The sequence below is a fragment of the Diaphorina citri genome, unplaced genomic scaffold (genome assembly GCF_000475195.1).
Source record: "Diaphorina citri unplaced genomic scaffold, Diaci psyllid genome assembly version 1.1 scaffold31509, whole genome shotgun sequence".
Classification (NCBI taxonomy): Eukaryota; Metazoa; Arthropoda; class Insecta; order Hemiptera; family Psyllidae; genus Diaphorina; species Diaphorina citri.
The window spans coordinates 10181-10746 of NW_007408845.1; the positions used below are offsets into that span (position 1 = coordinate 10181).

At 41.7% G+C, this 566-nt stretch overlaps 1 protein-coding gene across 1 annotated transcript in view; it reads right to left on the reverse strand.

Moving 5' to 3' along the window:
- Positions 1-278, reverse strand: part of LOC103523649 (alpha-glucosidase-like) — a gene marked incomplete at its 3' end in the record, with an annotated part of 10128 nt that extends 9850 nt beyond the window's left edge. The window contains exon 1 of the mRNA XM_008488678.2: positions 114-278. Coding sequence (XP_008486900.2) covers positions 114-266 — 153 coding nt within the window. The remainder of the gene's footprint in view (positions 1-113) is intronic.
- Between the last annotated feature and the right edge of the window lie 288 nt (positions 279-566).

A 566-nucleotide genomic window follows, 5' to 3' on the forward strand; every position in this document is an offset into this window, starting at 1 on the left:
AGTTTCTTTTGTCAAACTTTTTTTTTTTGTTTTTAGCCCATGTATAGCACTTGGCACTAAAAAGACATTCTGAAGAGGTCTACAGTTCAATGACCTCTTAGTTCTATACGTACCCAGTTATTAGGAGGCTGTCGTTTGCCGTTGACAATCTTAGCGTCCTTCCAAATATAATAGTCAGTGTAGGGGTGGATCTTGTCTACGGATTTGATAAACCAGGGGTGTTCATTGCTCGTGTGGTTGGGTACGAAATCCAGAACTAGTTTCATACCTAGAACGAACATTCAATTTTAGAAACCTAAATCAAATGAAAAGGTCGTCGAAAGATGATGGAAAGATGGAATTCTAACTGCTGAGGTCTTATCGCCCCGAAAGCGAAGAGAAAACGAAGACAGAAGAGGACAAAGCTAGCCGTTCCGAGAACGGACCCTATTTGTTTACGATGACCTCTGTCTATTCTGTTATAACAGACCCTACAAGCTAAACCTAGCTTGTAGGGTCTGCCTTGTAAGAGGTAGGAACTGGGTTCGATTCTCGCCAGGGGTGAATTTTATCCTAAACCAGTACTG